The 23,020-nt window shown below is 37.4% G+C and overlaps 1 protein-coding gene across 1 annotated transcript; it reads left to right on the top strand.

Moving 5' to 3' along the window:
• Window positions 1–19,156: 19,156 nt before the first annotated feature.
• LOC132032592 (uncharacterized) lies at window positions 19,157–21,279 on the top strand. The gene has a single exon (XM_059422231.1). The coding sequence runs from the start codon at window positions 19,159–19,161 to the stop codon at window positions 21,034–21,036; it is 1,878 nt and encodes a 625-aa protein (XP_059278214.1). The 5' UTR covers window positions 19,157–19,158; the 3' UTR covers window positions 21,037–21,279.
• The last annotated feature ends 1,741 nt before the right edge of the window (window positions 21,280–23,020 follow it).

Raw genomic sequence — 23,020 nt, forward strand, 5'->3', positions numbered from 1 at the left:
ATGGCATCAAGCTAACACAATTGAACAATCAACACATATAACGGGGTGGCTAGTCCCAACACACATCGGGCCCAACCTAAGGCAATATCATCCCAACTTCACACCCGAAGGTTCACATTACTGTCTCCGACATCATAATCTAAGTATGTGATTCACTATACGAAGTCTCACCAAGGTAAACCATAACCTGCAATTTTGACACCGCAACAACAAGTCACTCTTTTGCCTTGCCTTTCCTCACGAGCTCGAACCAAGTAGTCTAAGCATAATCGAACTCTATATTAGAATTCATGAAGAATGATACTAATATTGCTATGATATCAATTAGGTCCATTTTAACCCTAGAAATTGGAAAAATAGGCTCACAAGGGCAAAACGGGAAATTCGGTGGCAAAATACCAAATTAAGTCCTAGATGATCATGACTCAACCATTAACTATTGATTTAACTCAAGAATTGGTCTAAATTTGATTTCAAGTAAAAAACCTCAATTTGGGTATGAACCCTAATTCTCCAAATCCGAAATTCAACATTAAAAGTGAAAGATATATGATTACTAAGCTTAGATTCATCAAGTTTTATCATCAACATCATCAATTTATCATATAGGACACTAAGGGAAAATCTCCCAAAACCCTTCTTCAAATTCCAACTTTAAGGGATTTGGCAAGGGAAAGGAAAATTCTAAGATGATTGTGATTAAGGAAGAGTAAAGGACTGGACAAAGTTTTACCTCCAAGAAATTCCTCAATTTGTCTCCAAGAACAGCTTTCCCAAGCCCCAATATCGAGATATGAAATAAAGAGGGTCTAGGACTTATATAAGACACATTTAATGAAATACTTCTGCCCGTGACCTCCGCGGAGAGGAAGATGCCGCTTTACAAAGATCGCCGCTACGAGGCTGGCCGGAAATCCCGTAGTGTTTGCGACCTATTTCACTCATGACCGCCCCGGCGCCATCACTGCCATGGCGGTGCCGTGGGCGGCGGCTACGTGCCGCCGTTGCGAGCACCAGACACCAGATTTTCATAAATTTTCTAAGTCCTCAATCGAAATTTTGAGTTATTCTCGAGGCCATCTACTCACAACCCGACCACCTAAACCCATACAAAAGTACGCTACGAACGCACTCGTGGTCTCAAAATTTCCAACGAAGGTCTCGTCGACCGAGTCAACCACCGATTCCTACTTTCCATTCCCATCCAAAGTCCCGAAATGCACCACAATGCATTGGGAACTGAACCAATTATACATACAGGTTCTAAACAACCATGCGGAACTCTCGGAGTTGACGAAACTCCGAAAAAGGTTCGCCCAAAAGTCAATCTCGGGTCAAAAGTGAGTCAATCAATGCTCGGGAACAGTGAAAGTGTCAAAAGAATTGTAACGACCAAACGGTTCGTTACAGTATAAGTCAACACGAGCCAATCACCAAGTACAAGTCATCACCTATGTTATAGCATCTAAACCCAACTGTGCCAAGTCTCAGTACATCCAATCCGAATCCCTATATCATAACTATATCACAATAGAAGCCAAAGATACAATGCAATGCAATAATTTATGAAATATGGATGCAATTCATATGCATCGATACACGTACTCGGATGATGGAAAATCACATCTCGGCAGCACCACTCATGGGGGACCCGCGAAGTCCATGTACCAATCCTCATGATTTCGACAAAGATTTCGACAATCGCTACCAGCAATTCATACCTCGATTTCGGGATAAACATCGGGCATCGGTCCTCACATTACTCTCATCCAACTAAGCCCAACTCATAGCAATGTTTCCTTGTATATCATCAGTGTATCAACAGTATATCATGAAGGATGAAAATGCGTGCAATGTATGAGTTCAATGTCAATAATCAAATCAATCTCAACAATACCACACATGGGCTCACTAACAATATCAATAAAAAGGCTACACAATAAGCCACAATAGAATCACAATCCTCGTCTCAAACAACAAGAAGTAAGGTACTATAATATCATCATCAAGAGATATCACTAGTCACCAATATCTACTATATCCACGTGGTAAGTAAGGTACTAAGTCTAAAGATCCCAAAGTTCATGATATGATGTTTTTACAAAGCTAAGGATCCTAATTACTACTCCTTGATGTTGTTCATTGTGCTATACTCACCTTATATGCTAATTTCTTCAAGGTGAGGCAGAATGTTTATGAAACTCTATAATGGAATCGGGGGTTCACGACCTTACATCACCCCGATAGTTTTATAGTTTGTTTTGAGTTTCTATGCATGATTCATAATAACTATATGATGATGATATTACACCGCGCCTATATGGCCGGGCAATCACCTCTAAGGCGGGCAGCGTATTACACCATGTCCAGATGGAATGGGCAGACACCACTAGTGGACAGCATGAGATGTTTACCCCGGACGCGGAAGGCCTGGACGTGGGATAATGATGATCACACCGTACCTATATGGTCAGGAAGCTTATACATATATGCATACATGATATGATGATGTTTATGAAGTAAGTTAGCATGCATTATTTCATTCTTAAGTGACAGTCAGTTACAAGTTGCTCTCCACTCGATGTCTCTTTATTTCATTGATATGTCATTATTGTTTATGCCTTACATACTCGCACAATGTTCGTCTTAAAATGCGTCTTTTCTTTGGACGCGTGTTCCTACCCACGGTGGAACTGGGAGGTGATCCGCATTCATAGGAGCTATCGGATTTATAGGAGCACTCCATTACTCTGGAGGTGCTATTTTGAGATATTATTTTGTGTACATATTTGGGCACACATTGGTCTATCCCTGTCCATATGTCTAGTACTGCTAGTAGAGGCTCATAGATACTTATGTGTGGGTAGTATGATCTCATAAATCCATCATTTATATTTGTAAATCATTTTTGTAGCCATGAGAGCTCACGTATATATATATATAGGCATATGCTGCCCTTGAGATCATGTACGTTAAGGTTTGGTATGATGACTAGCTGGATGAGTGGTGCTCGGTAGTCAGCTCTGGGTACCCGTCATGGCCCATTAATTGGGTCGTGACAAAATCAATCCCAACAGTACCACATATGGGCACACCAACAATATCAATAAAAAGGCTACACAATAAGCCACAATAGAATCACAATCCACGTCTCAAACAACAACAAGTAAGGTACTAGAATATCATCATCAAGATATATTACTAGTCATTAATATCTACTATCTCCATGTGGAAACGAGCCAATAACAAATAGAATAAGATAAGTAACAACAGAACAGTGTGGCCAGCCCCAAATCATACGACAAGGCCCAACTTAAGAAAATATCCAACCCAACTTCATACCCGAAGGTTTATGTGCACTCTCCAACAATATCGTCTAAATATATGCTTTGCTAATCGCAGTCTCACCATAGGGTAAACCGTAACCTACCTGGAAGGCCGAACAACAAAGTCTCTAGCAATCACGCCTTAGTCTTTCCTTTCCTTTGAGCCACGCAATAATGGAAATCTAATCATATCAGAAATATGCAATTAGAATCAAGAAGAATATCAATCAAACCCTACTTCTATTCAAGACCCAAATCTCCAACCTAACAAATGGGGTTTATGAACTAGAAAGGTGAAATTAGGATTCTGTAGGTCTCAACGTGAAATTAAGCTCTAGGCGATCAATTCCCATCAATTACAAGCTATAAGAACCAACAAGTTACTTAATTTCATATTCTAGGCAAAAAAACCCCAAATTTGGGTGTGAACCCTCACTTCCAATCCCATGAGTTAGCCACTAATTAGGAAGAATTCATGTAATCTTGTCATTAATTCCATGCTTAATAAAGCTAACCAATCAATAAATCAAGATTACAAAGCCTAGAAAGAAGAACTCATTGAACCGTCTTTTAATTCTTAAATTCTTAGTGAACTAGCATGATAATGGAATCTTAAGGTGATTATGGAAAATGGAATAGCAAATAAGATAGATTGGCTTACCACTAAGATTTTCTCCCAAGAATCACCTTGAGTGCTACCAATAACTCTAAAGTCGAAATAATAAAAAATGAGGGACTTAGGTCGTTTAATACTCATTTAATGAAATTAACTGCCCGTCACCCGGTTCTGTGACCAATATACCGCTTCAGCGACACCGCTTCTACGGTCCTTCCCTAAATTACCTAAGTCTCTACAGTGGCAGGGTGACGGGTGACCACTAAAGCAATATCGGTGCCACAGTGCTGGTGCCGCCATAGCGAGCACCACACACCAGAAATCCCAAGTTTCACAATTCAACCCGAAATTCCGACTATCACCCAAGGCCATCTTCTCACATATCATATATGCAGACATACATAAAAACACGCTATGAACGCACTTTTCGCCTCAGAATTCCCAACGGATGTCTCGTGGACTAAGTCAACGCCCGACACGTCAAATCTAACTTCCCAACCCAAGTCCCAAAATGCTCCCAAGTGCATTGAGAACCGAACCAAATATACGCACGAGTTCTAAAAGACCATACGGACCTCTTCATTGATGTGAGCTGTGATTTGATATTAATAATGATAAGATGGAAAGTGAAACATCTGAGGCTTCTTATTATGGTGTTGCTATGTGCATATTTCGTGTAGCCTCTCTTGCATATATATTTGGTGTTACCTATGTGGTCCGAAGGGAAATTGTTCAGACGTGGCATTGTAAAGATTTGGGAATAAGTTCATATAGGTAGTTGATTTACGGATGATGTTATGTTTATTAACCCTCATGATTATTGTTGAATTTGACATTCATACAGGCATTTCATCCTGCGTTTATCATGATGCTGTGATGTGGTTCTAATGGAGAAAGTGAAGAATGAAAAGTCATCTCTGGGCTGTGTGCATTTGATATAGTAGCCATCTCTAGGTTGTGTGCAAAATGGCTAATGATCGGTGGCAGGTGTTGTGGTAAAAGTCATTTCTGGGTTGTGTGCTGAGTGACTGGTACATGGATTGCTTGGGTCCCCTATGGGTCATGACTATCGAGATGTGAAGGTTTCCGTCTATAGCATATGTGTACAATATGAGACAGTTGGCCACTGCATTGCATTGCATCGCACATGCATTCACATTACATCCATTCACATCTCAAATTCTAGTTCTTGTATTTGTTGTATTGCATGGTGCATTTCAACCTTGATTCCTTGGTTGTTAATTCATTTAAGATGTTCCATGGTGTAGACAGTCTGTAGGGAGGAAAGTGACTCGCTCATCTCCTTCTGAGTCGCAAAGTATCTCTCCATCTCCTCTTGGGTACAGAAACCCACAGCAGCACCGGATGAACTAGAATCCCCAGAAGGCCTGGGCTTACTCTGGAACATCGCTATCATCTCATAAAAGTGATAATCAATACGCTCAAATGGACCCTGGACACGGGGAGCCTCAGACTCAACTCCAGCTTCGCTCCCTCCCTCATCGGCACTAGCCCCAACAATCTCTTCCTTCCTCCTCTTTCTACTATTGACAGCAATACCACGACTTTTCACCACTAGCAGAGGAAAGGGGCGTCAGAGTTGACCTAATCATTGCCATCCTTCTCCGAAACCTTGGCCCTCCTGCACAGTGAAGTAATCAGCGACGGAAACATCAAACTCACAGCACCATCCCTCAAGAACTCTCGACACTCCTGGATTATTTGCGAACCCACATTCACTGGCACATTATCAATAACACAAGCAACCAAAAGATCCCTAGGATAGGTCACGTCCCAAGCATTTATCGAAGGGTATATCCGGCGATAGATGATATTCAGCCACCTCTTCACCTCAGCAGTAAATTTGTCACTATGAATTGTAACCTTGCTACGGCCCCAAGTGATACCTGACCAGTCCTCCTCAGCTGCCAATTTTTGATACCAGCCACTCTGAATTGTCATCATTGTCCTTGGCCTCCAACGGTTCCATCGGGTGGTTATCTACCTTGTACACTAGGTTGATGGCCTTAGCTCCCACTTTCACGGCAACCCCTCGAATAACAATCTTTGGATTAGGAGAATCGCAGTCCACCGTGGGAAACATTCATAGAACTCCCTAACCCAAGTCTCCCTAACCCAAGTCTCGTTGCAGTAACTGGGATCTTTGACCAAGCGCATCCACTTAATTGCTTCCAATTTCTCTAGAAATTTTGGGGCACACTTGTCCAAATGTTTCATGTCAAAGCTCACTCAAGTAGTAGGGGCATACGCATTTGCTCCAGGTATCGACGGCGGTATTGGGGAGTTAGGAAGGTCTTATAAGCGGGAGCTTGTTCCTCTTAACATTGTTGTTCGTCACTTTGATTTTGAGACATAGTGCCTACAAGAATAAAGCAACGTTTGAGTTCGTATCACCCCAAGTTCAGTATCTAATCTAGTAGGTTACATAGTAAATAACTCCATAAAAATATCTCGTGTATTAAATTTGTAAAGCTGCAGATTCTGGTGCCATCTATTGGAGGCACCGTTGTAGCGATCACTCTTACCACTATAGCGGTCACTCATACCGTTGTAGCGGTGCCACAATAGCGGAAGCTTAGACCACTTCCGCGATTATGTACACTCTCCTAAGTCGCTTCAGCGCACGCCTGGGCGCTATAGGGAAAATGCTCCAGCTGTCAACCAACTACTGAAGCGGTCTTGTCTGCCCTAACAGAAACTTGAAAGTTCCAAATTTTGGACTTGCAATTTTTGACTTGAAAACTCATTTTTATTAATGGATCAGGAAACTTTCAGGCATGCATAGTGTTTGCAACCTATGGGGAACAATTTATAGCAACAAACAACGACCGAATCGAGACAAATTTAAAGACTCATTTCAAAAACAAAACTCTTTACTATACTCAAGTTTTCCACCCCAAATCTGAGCATTATCTGAGCAATATGAAATGTAGCGATTAATCTAATACCAGACAAGTGATAAATTTCAGATTATAACCACCCACCAACTCCATCAACCAAAACTTAAAAATCTTAACTTTGGGGTTACAAATCCGTTTATTGAAGCATGAAAACTCAAAAGTCCAGTTCCATTATCTTACTATGAGTTGAGAAGAGTGATTTCTTACCTTGAAATTGAAGATCTGATGGAGATTAGTGGGTTGAGAGTTACCCATTTTTGAATTTTTTGTCCTTTCTTTGAAAGCAAATTTGTGGTAGTGTTGTGTTATGTAGTAGGGGTATAGGAGAGGCTTTATTTGTGTTAAAGATGAAGTTGGGATATTGTAGTACGGTGGGAATTGGAGAGGATGTCGGAATTGTGAAGCGGTGGAATGAGAAGCAAGAGTGGTAAATGACCTTTTAAATTTTTGATTTCGCGATGACCGCTACACGGTACTCTGCCGCGCCTGCGTAGCCGCAATAGTGGTTTCTCAGACCATTGCAGCGGTCCCCTTTTGTTTCTGATATTATCGCTGCAGCGATGTCCTTGTCGCACTAATATTACCGCAGCAGCACCTACCTATCCGCTAAAGCGGACCCTTCATTTATTAGTAAATTAGTCCGATAAAAGTTGCAAACCAAGCCTTAAACCTACCACCATGTGGCTCGGGTAGGCCTAAGAGTCAAATACCACTCGATTCTTCACATATTGTTCTTTAGCGATTTCCCTGTGAGACATATAAATTCAACAATCCCCTTTCGTTAGCAACTAGAATTTGATTCGAAATTAATGGCTATTAATTGTTAAGTTTAGACATGAGTAGTAATGTGATCCCTGCTGACTCTTGACTGATAAAATGTGAATCCAGATACTTTCTTCCTTTCGCGTCTTGTATTTAGTTCGGTCAAGCTAAAGAAGGTTTTCGTATTATGTTGTCGCTCAAATTCCGCTAGGCTCGGTAATTTCAAATTAATAGACCTGGTTCATTTCACGAATGAGGACCCGATGTAGAATTTCCTAGTATAAAATTTAGATGTGTACTCCATCATCCTTATTATGTGAATACACTACCTCTCTCCGCTCTTGTTCATCCCCTTGCCGTTCAAGGACGAACGGTTGTTTAATTATTATCTAATGTAACGACCCGTTTGGTGATTACCGTAACTTCAAAAGATTCGCGACTTTAACATTCTGGACTTGTTGGGTTCGTTACGTGTTCCTGATGAACCTCTAGCCAAATTGGACCTATTATATGAGTGAAAGTTAAAATATCAAATTTCGGCCATCGGACCCAGTTAAACCGCTCCAGCCATAGGCTGACCGCCATATCAGTCATGCCTCCACGACCTATACCCCGCTATAGCGAAGGCTGAAAAAAATTCCAGAAGATCGCTTGCGCGATCTCGATGCCGTTGAAGTAGTAGACGACTAGTGGTTGACCTATTTGAAGCCCCATTTATGGACTTGACCTAATATTTCAGTTCCCCAAAGTTACAGCAGCCACAGGGAGGATTTTTAGCCTTAGAGACATGAATGCTTGGGAAGGTAACACCCTTTGATTCCCCATTTCATCTCTCATTAATTCTTCCTTCCTTCTTACATAACTTACGGTTATGGCAAGTCATTAAATGGAGATTCCTTGTTAAATTCTAAAGAGACTAATTAGGATAAAAGAGGTATTCTTGACCTAGAGTAAATGGTAACTCAAAGAAGCTTGCTTATTGCAAGACCTAGATTAATAACAAGTTTCTAAGCCTAAATCTTTCTATTCCCAAATGGGTTAACTTGATAGGTGTTAATAATGAGGAATATGATCTAGTAAGGTAAGTTTGACTTATGTTAAATGTTAATTTCTATAAAGGGGGGTTAAATAGCAATAAATTGAGAATCAAGAATGTTATTTAAGAAATGATGGTTTTACCCCTATGAACCCAAAGTCCTAAATTGTTACTTACTTGAAATTATCCATCATTCCTAGACCTCTCGGATCTACAAATTCCCTACAAAGATGGAAGTTGGAGTCCAAGTGGATGTTCGCGCACCTGTTCAGCCTTGAGGTAGGTTTGCTGGCTCGTCGAACGTTGAGATATTGGATATTAGGGATTAGTTGTATATCATGATTATGACATGGTGGTACCTTACTTTGCTTGATATTGAGATAAGGATAATGACTCTGTTGTGGCTTATTGTGTAGCCTTATTGATGATATTACTTATGTGCCCATGTGTGGTACTGTTTGGGATTGATTTGGTTTATTGATATTACACTTGCATTGTATTCATACTTATTTCCATGATATATTGATATTGCCTTGACACGGTATTGATGATGGGAAATGAGAAGGAGATACAAATGCATTGAGATATATTGATATGAGTCATCTCTGGACTGTGTGCGGAGTGACCAGTATTCTTCCGAGACATATGGTATATTGAGTCATCTCTGGGTTGTGTGCAGAGTGACTGATATGGAAACACTTATCTTCTAAGACATGTTGGATATTGAGTCATCTCTGGGCTGTGTGCGGAGTGACCGGTGCATGGACTTCACGGGTCCCCCATGAGTTGTGCTACCGATGATGTGATGTTCCATCGTTGGAGTGCATGTTACAAGAATTTGCATTTGCATTCATTCAGCATACATTTCTATTGCATTTGGTTATCTTTCTTATGTGTTGGTTTTGGTTGTATTATTATTGTATTGATACGGATCGTATTGGCATCCTCGTATGTTATTAAATGAGGACTTGATACTGTAATTATACTTGGGTCTTGGATGATTATTCTCGAACTTGGTATAATTGGGCTTACTTGCTATAACCATAGGCTGTGATCTTGGATTGGGTAAGTGTGGTGTTAGACGACTTTAATATGGGTGCGTATGGCTTCTAGGTTTGGGTGAGTGATGAATATTAGAATGACTAGAGAGTTTTCCTTAAAACAAATTACAGCTACAATAAATGATAGGCTGACTTGCGGTATTGGCGTAGGATTGGCCCTGATATAATTTGTAATGTTACGATATTTCGAGCATGGTTACCTAATTAGTATACTAGATGAGTTAGAACGTGGGGAATGATAAAAGTTAAGGGAATGGATTACTAAGAGAGCATTAATGGAATAAGGCTTTATAGTTGTTTGGGACGAGTGGAATATTATATTCATGAATCGATTAAGATCGCCTACCATGTTTATTTGTGGCTTCTATTATCGTTATGTTCTTCTAACCATTGTCGGCCTATGATGCTTACTAGTAGTAGTATTGTAATGATACTACCCTTACTACATCCCTCTCGGGGTGTAGAGTTTTACAGGTTACTGGTTGATTTAGAGTTTTTGGGAGATGCGCGGTACCTATCTTGAATATCTCCATCCTTCTATTTCCAGAGATGGAGGTTAAGTCTTTTATATTTATTTGTACATTGTCTCCACATTAGTCGCTCTTGTATTATTCTAGACCTGGTCATGGGAAAAGGAGTTAGTTTTTATTAAAGTTGTTGTAAATACTTTCGGTTTTATTTATATAAGTGAGTTTACTTCCGCATTTTATTTGTTCATGTCATAACTTGAAGGTACATGAACCTTGTTTTATGGTTGTTAATGAGTTTGGTTTTGGGTTAAGGGTTGGCCTATCGAGGTGGGAATGGTCAGTACCCGCGCGATTCTAAAATGGGTCGTGACAGTTTGGGAGTTATATAAAATGGATGTCAATAATGCAATTCTCCAAGGTAATCTAGATGAGGAAGTATACATGTCACTTCCCAAGGTTTTCACAAGAATATACATATATACACACCGGGTGTCCCGCCCCCGCCAGACAAGAGTATATATTTGTTCACTAAGGGACAAGGGAAAATTGGTATGCTAATATATGTAGATGATTTGCTCGCTAAGTCATACTTGCATGTGTTCAATGACTCGAACATGGGAATACTACTTACAAATCCATAAAGCATCACACCCTATTCAAACCATAGACGATAGTGATGGAAACCCCGAACATTAAGTTGACTACTCTAACCATATTGAGGCCCTCATGGTGAGGGATTTTCGGGAAACAAACTCTTTTTTGAAAACAAAGCAATCTTTGACCCATGATCATTCTTTGTTCACTAAGAAGGACAAGGGAAAGTTGGTATGCTAATATATGTAGATGATTTGCTCATAACAAGAGCAACGACACAGCTAATATCTTATTAATGAAATAAATCGTTAGACTACTTGCATTGTTAGTTCAAGGTGAAAGATTTGGGAATCCAATTCAACAACCAACAACGTATTTTTTGGGGATAAAGTCTTGTACTAATTTAATCATACTTTATTTTCGAACTAACAAATCTATCCACTAACAACATTCTCAACATCCTACAAGATATAATATATGTATTTCCAAATTTCTCTTCAACCTCTAAACATGGAATACTAGTCAATCAAAAAGTATGCTCTTGGGTTATATATATATATATATATATATATATATATATATATATATATATATATATATATATATATATATATATATATATATATATAACGTTGCCCGACTTCTAGTGAGGGACGCGCGGTGGATAATGCAAATTTCGTGCACGAATATTTGCACGAGGTATATTTGCTCCCTTTTTTGGCCTAGGTGGTTCTAAGCCAAAGCTTACACCATTAGAAGAAAATGTAAAGTTAAATAGTTATATCAATATGGTGAAGTAGTGAAGAAAACGGTGAACGGGATGATGAGCAATGCGAAAAATAGAACAAATCATCCGAGCCTTTGCCGAAGTCTTGACTAATGCAGAAGCTATCGAAACTAATTGGAAACTCTCGGACATGCATATATTTGACTATAACTAGACCGACATATGCTTTGCGGTGCAAATACTTAGCTAATTCATGCAACTTCCTACATATAGTCACATTGGGATGCGACGCGACGAGGTACATGGCTAGATACGTGAAGAAATCACAACGACTTGGACTAGGTGTATTAGAAAATCCATGTAGAAATATTATACACGAAGAGATGTATTTTAATGTATTTTGTTGTCACGACCCGACTAGGGGCACGATGGACTATAACTCTTGACTATTCATATCCAGGAGAGGATTTGAGCTTCATACCTTGCTTTTTTATAAGAAGTCAGCATTTCTTGTTCCACTACGTGAAGAAATCACCACTCATTGAAATTTCCTATCATTTTGTAATATTATCACGTCTTTCATTTATTGGAACTTTTGCGATTTTTACACGACTAGCCATGAGGAGGAATCATTTTCACTTTTAAAACACATCTACATTTATATACATAAGCCCTCCGGCTATCAAAATGATGTACAAAATTACCACGTAGTCATCATGGGACATCTACTACCCACACGTATGTATCTATGAGCCTCTACTATAGTACTAGACATAAGGATGGGATAGGACCCCGTCGTGCCCAAAATATATACACAAAATAATATATCGAAATGGCACCTTCGAATAATGGAGTGCTCACCGTAGGTCTAAAGTTAAATTCTATGAGTAACTCCTAAGGATAGACACCGTCTCTTCTACTGTGGAAAGCATGAACACAGCGTCCAAAGAGAAAGGACGTCAGTACGAAATATGTACTGAGTATGTAAGGCATGAGTAGTAGCATAAATAAAACGTCAAGGACAGCATAAGATAAAAGACCAAGTAATACCTTTTGAGATATTCATCATACTTGCTTTACCTTTTCTTAGGAATCGTGGAATGCACATACATATACATATCCTAGTAGCGTATCTGCTCATACACATTAAACATTATCCGTATTCAGCCACGTAGTGGCTCGAAAATATCCGTATTCGGCCACGTAGTGGCTCGACAGTATCACATACATGTCATCCATACCCGGCCATAATAAGGCTCAGTATATCCCATTATCATCATTGCCATCACTACGGAAGTCTTTTATCAATATCATCTTAAGAGTCTGGAAGTCGCAAACTCTAGCTTTTCTTAGGAAAGTAGTACATTTGCACATTTTAACTGAATTCGTAATAAGGGAATTATGCTTCTATATCCCCTGGAAAGCACAATCATTTTCGCTATCATGATCGTCATTACTGTCATGTCTCACTTTTGAAGAAAACGATAACATAAGACAAGGCCAACTATCATGAAGGTGACGGAGACTCATACGGTAAGCTCAATCATCCCATGAGGACATGTGCAACTTTAGTCTTTGGGTATCACTGGGAGGGGAATTACCATCGTAATCTTTATCATGAAGAACATTCCTCAACATTATCATGATGGCCTTAAGAATCATGGAGGCCTAACATTTTAGGAGTAAGGACAATGTGGAACACAAGCGTGGGGTCACAACATAGGAATTACCATTATAAAGATCACTATTATTTATACCGCAAGATTCATGAAAGTTGTGGGTCTCTAGTGTTGCTGGGCTTAGGTGCGTTGTGAGTGTCGTATGTAGTTTGACCACTATGGAATCATCACCATTATCATAGAACATATCTCATCTCTGGCTCATAAGAAAACTCTTAATAATCATGGAATGCATGGGAGATACAATACAGGGGTCATGTCTTAGGAAGGAAAAGGGGCTAGCATCATAAGGTGGGTCTAGCAATAATGAATAACATCAAGGAGTCGTACAAGGATCATTAGCTTCGTAGAATGTCATGTCATATTCGTAGCATGAATTTCGTGAAGATATCGTATCATAGGCTTTAGAATCTCTAGACTTAGGCTCATCGTTACCATTATCGTATTCATAACATATCCCTTATTCTTTTATCTCATAAGAAGCTCTGCATAACGTTGACTCATATTTTTCGAAATGTAAGAAACTCATGGAGAGATAAGGGAAGCCATGTCATAAGAATCATGCCTTAGAAAGAAGGGACTATCTTCACATACCTTTTCGTTTAGCTACTTTATCACTTGAACGTTCCCTTCCAATATTCACGTTCGTACCTTTAAAAGAGTTCGTACTAATATTAGATAATCGATAACATATGCATGTTTAAACTAAGGCTAGAGAAAATTGGGCAGCATCTCCTTTGTTTATACAACGTTCTCCATATCATATATCAACTCCCAAACATCAATAACAATATTCATAATATCATACTCAACAATCTTCGTCAACCATACATTATTCAATTCTCCTACTTCCCTTTCAAGGGCATCCATAACCATGGTCATAATACAATATTACATTCATCCTCATATAATGTTCCTCCCATGTCCTTAATATCATTTATAACATATTTATAATCACATCATATGAAAAATCATGACTCATACTAATCTATTACTCACAAATACCACTATTCTCATATTTGTAACCCATCTTCTACCTCCTTCCATAATCCAAGTCTTTCAACCCCTCAATAGTCTAAATAATATGGAAGAATCATAAAACTTACCTTTGGTTGGGTAGGAGCAAGTTTGGATGAAATTACTTCACTTGAGGAAAAACCCTAGCTTCAATCCAAAGAAATTCTTGACTTCTAGCAATCCTAAAGAGCTTCCTTGCACTTGATTTCCTTGGATTAATGATGTTGATCTTTGATTTGCCTTGGATTTATGTAAATGGAGTGTAGAGAAGTGGGTTTTTGGGAGTGTTTGGGGTCTGTGGGTGAAGAAAAATGAGAAAAAAACGAAGTGGGCCAAATATATGTAACTTGAAACTTTTCCACCGACAGCAACTTACGATGGACATACGGTTCGTATGTCATACTTACGGTTCGTATGTCTAACCGTATGTTGGCCAAAATTCTACACAACTCTCTGATGTTGTTTTACACCTCTCAGACATGACAGACGGTCCGTATGTCACTTTTACGGTCCGTATGTTGGGCCATATCTCTGCCCAGTCAACAAACTTTCACAAAAAGTACTTTCTTCGATTATCTTAGCCTCGAAACCTTTAGGGTACATGCTTAATTATTGTCAAAAGTCTTTCTTTAACCTGATAGGGGTATCATAGCCTCTCTGGACTTACATTAGTTTGCTTACGACGTAGTCGACGCGGAAATTCTCAAAGTGTAACATTTGTGACTTAGATTGGGCTTCCTGCCTCAACACTAGGGGGATATCAGTTACAGATTTTTCCATACAACTTGGTGGTTCATTAATGTCATGGAAGTATAAGAAGCAACATACAGTTAGCAAAAGCTCAATAGAAGCAGAACACAGGTCAATGGCCTCAGCAGTTTCAGAAGTTGTTTGGTTGCTGGGCTTACTCAAGGATTTGCAAGTTTCAGTCTCTCTACCAATACAGGTTTTGAATGATAGTAAAGTAGCTATCCAAATAGCAGCTAACCCCATATTTCATGAAAGGACCAAACACATTGAGATTGATTGTCATTTTGTTAGAGAAAGGTACAAAAGTGGACTGATTCATCCCACATATCTCAACACAAAGTTGCACTTGCTTACCAAGGCCTTGGGAGAAACTAGGAGTTCTTGATATTTTTCACCCACCAGCTTGAAGGGAAGTGTTGGAATATGATGTATATCGAGTATATATCAGGGAGTGCACTTATTAGTTCAAAAGTTAGTTACAGTCGGTTAGTTGTTGTGGTGTTCATGTGTGGTGAGTTGCCAGCTGTTTACAGGTGGCATCTTACTTCACCTTATATCCCACTCATTTGTAACTAACTCAATTGAATGAATAACAAAATTCCTCTCTTCTCTTCCAAGCTAATTCTCTCGATCTCGGTTCACTATGTATGAACTTCAAGTTCATCTTGTGAACTGATCTCGATAATTTCATAGATTGGTAGTATTGCTTCCATCTTATGTGCTTGTATATTTTCTTGCAAGCTTAGCAAACTACAATCTGTTTCTACTGATCCAATTTATTAAAGGTGGACTTGGTTTATGTAAAGATTCTTTAATTTCCTTTGTCCTGTTGATGTTGTCGTGAAGTTTAAAGCTAACAACAAATGACATGTTATTTGCTTGATCAGATGTTCTATAGGATGTCCATTGCCAAAATGTTTAGTATGCTTGGGATAAAATTAAAATGTTTATGGAGCTAGGCAGAAAAATTGTCTGTCATAGGAAGAAACTTAACTCACACGAGTTAAGTTCAAATTGAATAAATCTGCTTGGATAACCTTGGAGAGTTATGTCTTTCTATACTTCTCTAAAAACCTTTATCACACTTCTTAGCTAGTCAAATTCCAAAGAACCTTTGGCATGTTCTAGTTGTATGCGGTAAAATAAGATCGAAAAGCTGGAAAAGAATTACTTCATTATATTTCTGCGTAAGAATACAGACAAACTTGTTAAAGCTAGTTAATGATTGAAGCTAGCTAAGCTGGTGTGAATGAGAAATTGAGGGAAAAAAAAGACAATGGAAGGAAAATGAAGTTTAAAGCAAAGTTCCTTTGAAAAGGAGCTTTGTACCACATTGGTGGTAGAATTATGTGCTTATATTAGAAAGCACTTCTTCTAGCTCTTAAAGGGTTGAGAAGAGGGACTCCCCTCGCGCCGTCGTCGTCGCTCGGCTTCGGCTTCGGCTTCGGTCAGATGATTTGATTGATAATCTTTTTGGACCAAATTTATTTAACTTTAATCTTCATTTTCTGAAATTATTTTTTATTTCCGCCGAAAATTATTAATTGGTAATTAATTAAATTTCTGAAAAAAATTTCTGCATTGCAAATTCTGCATTCTTTTCCTGAAATAAAACTATCTACATTGCAAATTCTGTATTCTTTTCCTGAAATAAAACTATCGAGTCTGTGTGTGATTCGTTGCCCAATTTGAGTTCGTCGAAGTCGTAGGCGTTTGAGGTACCGCTACTCCTGCGATAGGTATGTCCGTTTTCTCCTGGGAGGAAGTAATCCATAACCTCGGGTACAGTGAGGGAATTAAATTCCTTAAGGACACACAGTGAATTCTGTGGTCTCGGATATTTCTTTGTTTCTGAAATTTTTCCCAAATTAACACAGTTTCTTTTTTTTTTAAGTTTCTGGTTTTTCCAATTTTTGATTTCTATTTCCTATGGTTCTGACCACAGTTTTACCAACAAAACTTAGAGTTACAAAGCACACTATCTCTCTTCACCTTATGCTTTTTGCCACCAAGTCTTCTAATTCGTGCATTTACTTTTACTAATGTACATGGAAATGCACTTACTACTTTCTAGCCTCCTCAATAAAATCTCTCGATTACAGCAGCTGAGGAGTCTCTCCTGTTAACCTTTTGCAACATGATAAATTTAGTAACCCTAACCTTGCCTGTATGCATTTGTCACCTATGTAGCTGTAAGTTATTATATTTGAAGATATTGATGTAATCTTTAAAGTAACCATAAACCTTTTCATGGGGACTGGGTGGGTGTGTGTGTGTGTTTGTGTAATATTACCTCTATCTAATGCTACACTTCAGAGTAAGCAAAATGATTAGTAGTCCCACCTTATTTCGATCATTTTTTATTTTTAAGTTTTCCTGAAGTGAAATTACCTGCTGTGACAAGCTTCAGACTAGTTAAACAAATATAGTTAGCTGGTCATATGTTTTTGTATCTTTGATGTAATTCAAAATCCAAGTCCATTATAAATGCTAATGTGTAGACATGCTTTTTTAAAATAATCAATGTGTACATGATTAAAAGCACACAGTGTTGCTTTATGCAGGGGCGGACCTATGTATAATTTAGTGGTGCTCTAGCACCCGTTAAATCCGACGTAGACTAGGTATAGTTATATAAGAAATATATGAAATTTGGGTATAATGATTAAAAAAGCACCCTGAAAACAAATAAGACAATTCTTGCTTACCAATTATTTTATTGCTAAACTTTTAGAATTTAGATAATTTGTCACCTGTAACAAAAAAAAATTCAACCGAGGGGGTTTAACCCCCTTCGGCCCTATGTGGCTCCACCCCTGCGTTCAAGTCCAACATATCCACAAGATGTATGCAGATATGTGGATCCTAATATGGATGTGTGGTCATACAAGATTAGTCAAATTTAAAGTGATCACATTCACCAAAAGGTGCAAAGTAATAAGCATTGAGTATAAAGTAAGAGGTTATTTGAGGTGATTTAGTTATATGTTGCCTTGATCTATAGACACGCACCAGGGTGTGAGTGAAGGTGTTAAAAAGAGACGGAGGAAGAAAGTAGTCTCGAACGTTTTGCAATTTTTTTAGATCAGTGTTGATTTTTTTATAACAGCGAAATATTATTTGAATGTCAATGTTGTTATAGGTGTATAAAAACCATTTACTATAGCAGCCAAAAGATTTCGAACCTAGCTAACAACATTGTTATAGAGAGGTTTGCTTGTACTATATATTAGTATTTAATTATTTAGATACGCCGATAACATATTGGTTGAACTTAAATGGAAAAGAATTTATATAGCAAATTTTTACTTATTTGGGAATGAGGCATAATAATAATGATTCACAATATTAAAAGGATAAAATAACAAGAAACGAAAAGAAAATTACCAAAAGTTTAAAGTTCTTACGGATTCCCTTTTAAAATTAACACTTTAAGGCGTGAATAGTACTACTAATTAATTACATTATGCTAATACTTTTCCTATCAAATTCCAAAGACAATTCCATATAGCACTATAACTTCTACAAGTCGGTCACCCACAAAAAACAATATATAATAGAAAATTTAAATATTTTTAAAAATATAAAATAACATTTAGAATTTTAAAGTCAAGTATGATTTTACATTTTTATTTTCTTAGAATGTTGATAAATAATCGATTTCTATTCTCAATATTCTTTTACACATTAAGTTATTTCACTGCTAAATAAAAAAGAATTATCGACGAAAAGTTACAGAGAAAAGTTTGTTGCTGATCCAATTTAGAGACGATTGATAACAAATTATTAAAAATAAATTATTTATGAGCAAGTTAGGGATGAATTAGTGACGAAATTCGTATCTAAGTCCAATTTTTCTTTTCTATATAGTGTTTAATGAGGTACATGCGCGCAAAGCGGGTGCACCGAAACTAGTAATTTTATAAACACAAATAACTGCAAATTAAACAAAGATTGCGGTGTCACAAATATCCCTTTCAATTAGGATATCGTTTAATCTCCTCCAAATTTCCGCAACCGATTTTATAAAATTCAATTCTCAACCGACCTAAATGTCAACTTTAATGGAGATCAAATACTTGGCCACCAAGGATTACTTTTTTCTCTTTTAAAAAAGCAAATACTTGGTCAGCAAGCATATTTTGTCCTATAAAACTATGTTTCAATCCGGTTACACTTACTGAAATAAAATAACAACAATGACTTCTCTTGTTGGTCCTCCAGAAATCCATGGCAAAAAAATTCAACAATTAGTTTCCACTATTACCAATCCCTTCGTGGACTTAATGGTTGCAAATTTCAACTCCACAAAACCACAAAATCCCCCTAATATGGGCTACACTGAAAATATGTCAGCAACATATCTTTCTACAAACAACCCTTGTTTAGATTTTTTCTTCCATGTTGTCCCTGATACACCCCAAAAATCCCTCACAAAATACTTACAACATGCATGGGATCATAATTCACTAACTGCCCTTAAACTTATATGCAATTTACGCGGTGTTCGTGGTACAGGCAAATCTGATAAAGAAGGTTATTACACTGCTGCATTATGGCTTCATCAATTCCACCCGAAAACCCTTGCATGTAACGTAGAGTCCCTCGCGGATTTCGGGTATTTTAAAGATTTGCCTGAGATTTTGTATAGGTTACTTGAAGGAGCTGACGTGCGAAAAAAGGCGAAAAAAGAAAGGAAAACAAGAAGTGGAAGAAGTAAAAATGTGAAGAGATTTAAAACTCATGTGGCAGAGGAGAAAAGAGGATGGAGGCCATTTGGTGGACTTAAAGAAGAAAATAAAGTCGAAATTGAGAAACAAAAAGCGAGGATGGAAAGAGAGCAGAAGAAAATTGATATGGCGAGAAAGGCTGTTGATAGATATAGGCTTGATCCTGATTATAAATACTTGCACGATCGCGTATCTGATCTTTTTGCGAATTGTTTGAAGTTGGATCTTGAATTGTTGGAAACCGGGAAATTGACAGATATTAGTCTTGCAGCCAAATGGTGTCCTTCTTTAGATTCATCTTTTGATAAGCGAACACTTTTATGCGAAACAATTGCAAGGAAGGTTTTTCCAAAGGAATTATACTCCGAATATGAAGGGATTGAGGATGCACATTACGCGTACAGAGTGAGGGATCGATTGAGGAAGCAAGTTCTCGTCCCCCTACGCAAAGCTCTGGAGTTGCCAGAGGTTTATATCGGGCGAAATGACTGGCATTCGATTCCTTACAATAGGGTTGCATCAGTCGCTATGAAGATGTATAAAGACAAGTTTTTAAAACACGATGAAGAAAGATTTAAAGAATATCTTGAGAAAGTTAAACAGGGGAAAGCTAACATTGCTGCTGGTGCATTGCTACCACATGAGATAATTGAAGCGCTAAACGACACGGATGATGGGGGTCAAGTTGCTGAGTTGCAATGGAAGAGAATGGTGGATGACTTGTCTAAAAAGGGCAAGTTGAAAAATTGTCTTGCTATTTGTGATGTGTCCGGAAGCATGTACGGTACTCCAATCGAGGTGTCCGTGGCACTAGGCGTTCTCGTGTCCGAGTTAAGTGTAGAGCCCTGGAAAGGCAAGTTGATAACGTTTAGCGCGAACCCGAAACTACAACTTGTTGAAGGGGATGATTTGAGGTCGAAGGTTGGGTTTGTGAGAAATATGGAATGGGGCATGAACACTGATTTTCAAAAGGTGTTTGATTTAATACTAAAAGTGGCTGTCAAAGGGAATTTAAAGGAGGATGAGATGATCAAGAAAGTGTTTGTTTTCAGTGACATGGAGTTTGATCAGGCATCCGCGAATCCATGGGAGACGGATTATCAGACAATTGTTAGGAAATTTGAGAAAAAGGGTTACGGGAATTGTGTCCCGGAGATAGTGTTTTGGAATTTGAGAGACTCGAGGGCTACGCCTGTGCCAGCAAACCAGAAAGGAGTTGCATTAGTGAGCGGTTTTTCGAAGAATTTGCTGACTTTGTTCTTGGAAGAAAGGGACTTTAATCCTGAAGATATTATGGAAGCAGCAATTTCTGGTGAAGAGTATCAAAAGCTAGTTGTGCTTGATTGAAATTAATTTATTTTTTTTACTATTTAGACTAAGCGTTACATGTTGATTAAAGCTTCTGAAGTAATCTGGACTCTTTGTTGATATTATTAGGAGTGTTTTCCTCATGGTACTGTTGATTATAATTTGAATCTTTCTGTGTAGAAAGTGGATTATAAGCTTTGGATAAGAGTCTAATCTATCTTTTGGCATTGCCCTTGTGAAGCTATTTTTTGTTGATAGAGCCTGCTCTTTTATATTTATCAATTTTATAATGGTATGTTAGCAAGTGCTTTGAATCAAAAGACGGTTTATAAAGTATAAAATTATAATTAGATAGTAATCTAAAGTAAATTTGTACATTAACCAACAAATTATTGTAGGAAGTTTTGGGTTTCTTGCACTCACATGTAAGTTACCGTGTTTTTCAGTTATAATATTTTATTGTATAAAAATTTATCATTAGCAAAGGAATTTCTGCAAGAACCAAAGCACAATAATACCAGAAGAGCGTCTAGAAACATACGAAAACGATACAACTCACAAGGCTAAGTGTAAATATGATTTGATGAAAAAAAAAAAAAAAGGTGTAAATTTGACTTCACAACTTCAACAAAAGGGAGGAGACTTGATTAGTTTTAAAATTTCAGACAAGTTCAACAATAAAATTTTGGACCAACATGTGATTATCTTTTTAAACAAAAATTTAGTCAAATCTAGCCTTTTATTTTCTAGAGAACTTATTTAGTTGTTTCTTCAAAACTAAGTTTTATTTTCAGATATAAGTATTTCAAATTAACAAACTTTTCAATTTAAAAAATTTTTAAAAAAAAAAAAATCAACAACAACAACTACTCTGGAATATATGCTCTTAAGCATTTAAGCAATTCATCCCTATTTTTATACTAAAACGTGACATCACCCCCCATCAGTTACTTTACTTTGGTTTAATGACTCTTATTCTATCTTTTAAGACCACACATATAAAGTAATTTAAAAATACCTAAGCCTATCAAATTATGGTCTAATAATTACCTACTTATTTTCTTTGTAAGACTTAAAATTCTAACGTGCACAGACAACTTTCAATCAAACAATTACTTCAAGGGAAATAAGCATTCGTTTGATGCTTCCTAATCTGAATGTGATAGCAATTCTTTAACTAATTTGATTTGAAACCGAAAATTAGAAATAGTATTTGCTTTAAACTCTATTTTTAATTGTGACACTTTTTTTATAGACCAAAATAGTCAATAGAAATATAGTAGAATTAGATTAAAAGGGTATAGAAGTCATTTAATATTTAAAGGTTCTTTTGGTCAACCACATTTATATTCATGCTTTTAAAATAATACTAGTCTCTACGAACGTGCCTCGCACGTTAATATCATCTCAATTATTAGCAAGTGCTTTGAATCAAAAGACGATTAGTAAAGTACCCGAACTATAATTAGGTAGTAATCTAAAGTAAATTTATATATTATCCAACAACTTAGTTATACCTTCTCAAAGGATGCTCATCGGCACTGACAAGGTGAAGAAAAACTCAAGAAGCAGCAGCTATAATTCTTCCATAAATATTGTTAGGTATCAATACATGAAATAAATTATTTAATTTTCTATAATGAATAAGACAAAATTTTAAAGACGAATGCTTAACACTTACAGAAAGCATCTAATATATCTCTTTTTTCTTGTTATTCGACTTTTATATTCACAAAATGGGCATCATACACTACTTCTCGTTGAGAAATTTCTCTCCCTAAAAAGTTTATGATAGATAATGTGGTACAATGACTTCTTTTATAGAAGTACTTAGGCCTATTTTTTCCTACATGAATTAACAAAAAAGTTGAATCTCTCATAATTGAGGAACCGAATATCGCGCGGACAGCAAAAAAATCAACTAAAACATGTGTTTTTAAAAAAGAATTAGGATAGCAGTGAACCTAAATTTGAGGAATGCTTTTGATTCTATTTTTCCAAACGTGAGTTATCATAGAATTAG

The sequence above is a fragment of the Lycium ferocissimum genome, chromosome 10 (assembly GCF_029784015.1).
Source record: "Lycium ferocissimum isolate CSIRO_LF1 chromosome 10, AGI_CSIRO_Lferr_CH_V1, whole genome shotgun sequence".
Classification (NCBI taxonomy): Eukaryota; Viridiplantae; Streptophyta; class Magnoliopsida; order Solanales; family Solanaceae; genus Lycium; species Lycium ferocissimum.